General features: G+C 54.7%; 1 protein-coding gene across 1 annotated transcript; it reads left to right on the plus strand.

Annotated features, from left to right (window-relative positions):
• The first annotated feature begins 326 nt into the window (after positions 1-326).
• LOC135404917 (olfactory receptor 14J1-like) lies at positions 327-1,118 on the plus strand. Its single transcript, XM_064639648.1, has one exon. The coding sequence runs from the start codon at positions 327-329 to the stop codon at positions 1,116-1,118; it is 792 nt and encodes a 263-aa protein (XP_064495718.1).
• The last annotated feature ends 1,100 nt before the right edge of the window (positions 1,119-2,218 follow it).

Genomic DNA, 2,218 nt, shown 5'->3' on the forward strand with positions numbered 1-2,218 from the left:
GAGCTCAGGGGAGGGAGCTGCAGGGAGGTCTGACAGAGGAGAGAGAGCCTGAGAGTGGGGTGGCTGTGAGACAGGAAATGTTTGGCTGCAGAAGCCTGGTCTAACTCAGCAGTGACTTTTCCTCCTCAACAGATCAAAATACCCTGGGGAAGAAGCAAATGCCCAACAGCAGCTCCATGACCCAGTTCCTCCTCCTGGCACTGGCAGACAGGCGGGAGCTGCAGCTCCTGCACTTCTGGCTCTTCCTGGCCATCTCCCTGGCTGCCCTCCTGGCCAACGGCCTCATCCTCAGCGCCATAGCCTGCGACCACCACCTGCACACCCCCATGGGCTTCTTCCTGCTCAACCTCTCCCTCACAGACCTGGGCTGCATCTGCACCACTGTCCCCAAAGCCATGTACAACTCCCTCCATAACACCAGAACCATCTCCTACATGGGATGTGCTGCACAGCTCTTTTTCTTTTTCTTCTTCATCTCATCAGAGTTTTTCCTCCTCACCATCATGTGCTACGACCGCTACGTTGCCATCTGCAAACCCCTGCACTACGGGACCCTCCTGGGCAGCAGAGCTTGTGCCCACATGGCAGCAGCTGCCTGGGCCACTGGGTTCCTCAATGCTCTGCTGCACACAGCCAATACATTTTCCCTGCCCCTGTGCCAGGGCAATGCCCTGGGCCAGTTCTTCTGTGAAATCCCACACATCCTCAAGCTCTCCTGCTCACACTCAGGCTACCTCAGGGAAACTGGGTTCATTGTGGTTAGTGCCAGTTTAGCATTTGGTTGTTTTGTTTTCATTGTTTTCTCCTATGTGCAGATCTTCAGGGCTGTGCTGAGGATCCCCTCTGAGCAGGGAAGGCACAAAGCCTTTTCCACGTGCCTCCCTCACCTGGTCGTGCTCTCCCTGTTCCTCAGCACTGCCATATTTTCCTACCTGAAGCCCCCCTCCATCTCCTCCCCGACCCTGGATCTGGCCCTGTCCGTTCTGTACTCGGTGGTGCCTCCAGCACTGAACCCCCTCATCTACAGCCTGAGAAATCAGGAGCTCAAGGACGCCATAAGGAAAATGATGACTGGATGCTTTTCAGGAGCAATAAAGTGCCTGTGTTCTGGTGTGTAGCATTCAGAAGGGGACTCACTAATGACCCAGTCTTCCTGCTCAGGTTTTTCTTGCAGGTCATTGTGTTGTTCTTGCAAAATTTTCTGTTGTATGAAATATTATTATGCATCTACCTTCTAATTTCATGTCTACCCACTGAATTTGACCCAGAGATGTATAAATGATGAATTGTGCTCTCTGAGTATTTAAACAAAATAAAAGACCCTGCAGTGCCTTCTTTGTCCAAGACCCTTCTTCTCAGATGTTCCCAAAGGACAGCACACTGCAGGACAGGGTGTATTTGCAAACGGGAAGGGGACAATAATCCCAGCCCAGCAGCACTGCCAGGGAGCAGCAGTGCTTGGTCTTTGCAGAGCTGCTCTCTTACCACTTCCACACTGTCCTCCTGAGCCCCTTTCTCGCTGTAAGGCCTGAGTGCTCTCTGAGCACAGTCCTGGGGGGTGGAAGCCCTTGGAGCACAGGCAGGGACAGGCCCTGGCAACTTGTGAAGCAGAGCTGGGCTCCCTTCCAGCATCTCCAGGATGCTGTGGGATCTTCTGAGGGCAGTGCAAGTACTGGGTCACTTCTTCTGTCACCTTGCTCCAGGGCTGCAACTCTCCTGCAGTGTCCCCATGACACTCCTGCTCTCTGCTTTCCAGGTTCCATTTTCAGATCCAGTCTTCCCCTCCTGTTCCCAGGGACATCCTGGGAGTGCTTCAGAGCTGCCATCCTGGGGCAGCTCCTGCCCAGCGTGGGCAGGCACAAGGTCTCTCCCCCTGCTCCTCTCCCCTCCCCAGTGCCACTGTTTTCTGCAGCCTCCTCATCCTTGCCCAGCACAGCCCTCCTGGCACAGTTGGACACAGCCCTTGTTCTACCCCCTCCTCAGGCACCTGCCCAACCCCCTCAGCTCCAGCCTGATGGCCACAAACCTTCAGGGCAGGGAGGCACTGGGGAAATGCTGAGGGAACCTTTCAGCTGCACTCAAATCCAACTGGAGGGGTTGGCCTCGAGCAAGAAATCCCTTCTCATTCTCCACAACCACCAGGACAACCTGTGTTGTGTCCTGGGCACTCCTCTGGAAGTGTGGGCTATGGAAAAGGTTTTGGTGTCAGGGATATTGG

The sequence above is a fragment of the Pseudopipra pipra genome, chromosome W (genome assembly GCF_036250125.1).
Source record: "Pseudopipra pipra isolate bDixPip1 chromosome W, bDixPip1.hap1, whole genome shotgun sequence".
In the NCBI taxonomy this organism is placed as follows: Eukaryota; Metazoa; Chordata; class Aves; order Passeriformes; family Pipridae; genus Pseudopipra; species Pseudopipra pipra.

What these genes read in the sequence shown, in the direction of transcription:
- LOC135404917 (XM_064639648.1), top strand. Translation starts at nt 327, where the DNA reads ATGGGCTTCTTCCTGCTCAACCTCTCCCTCACAGACCTGGGCTGCATC.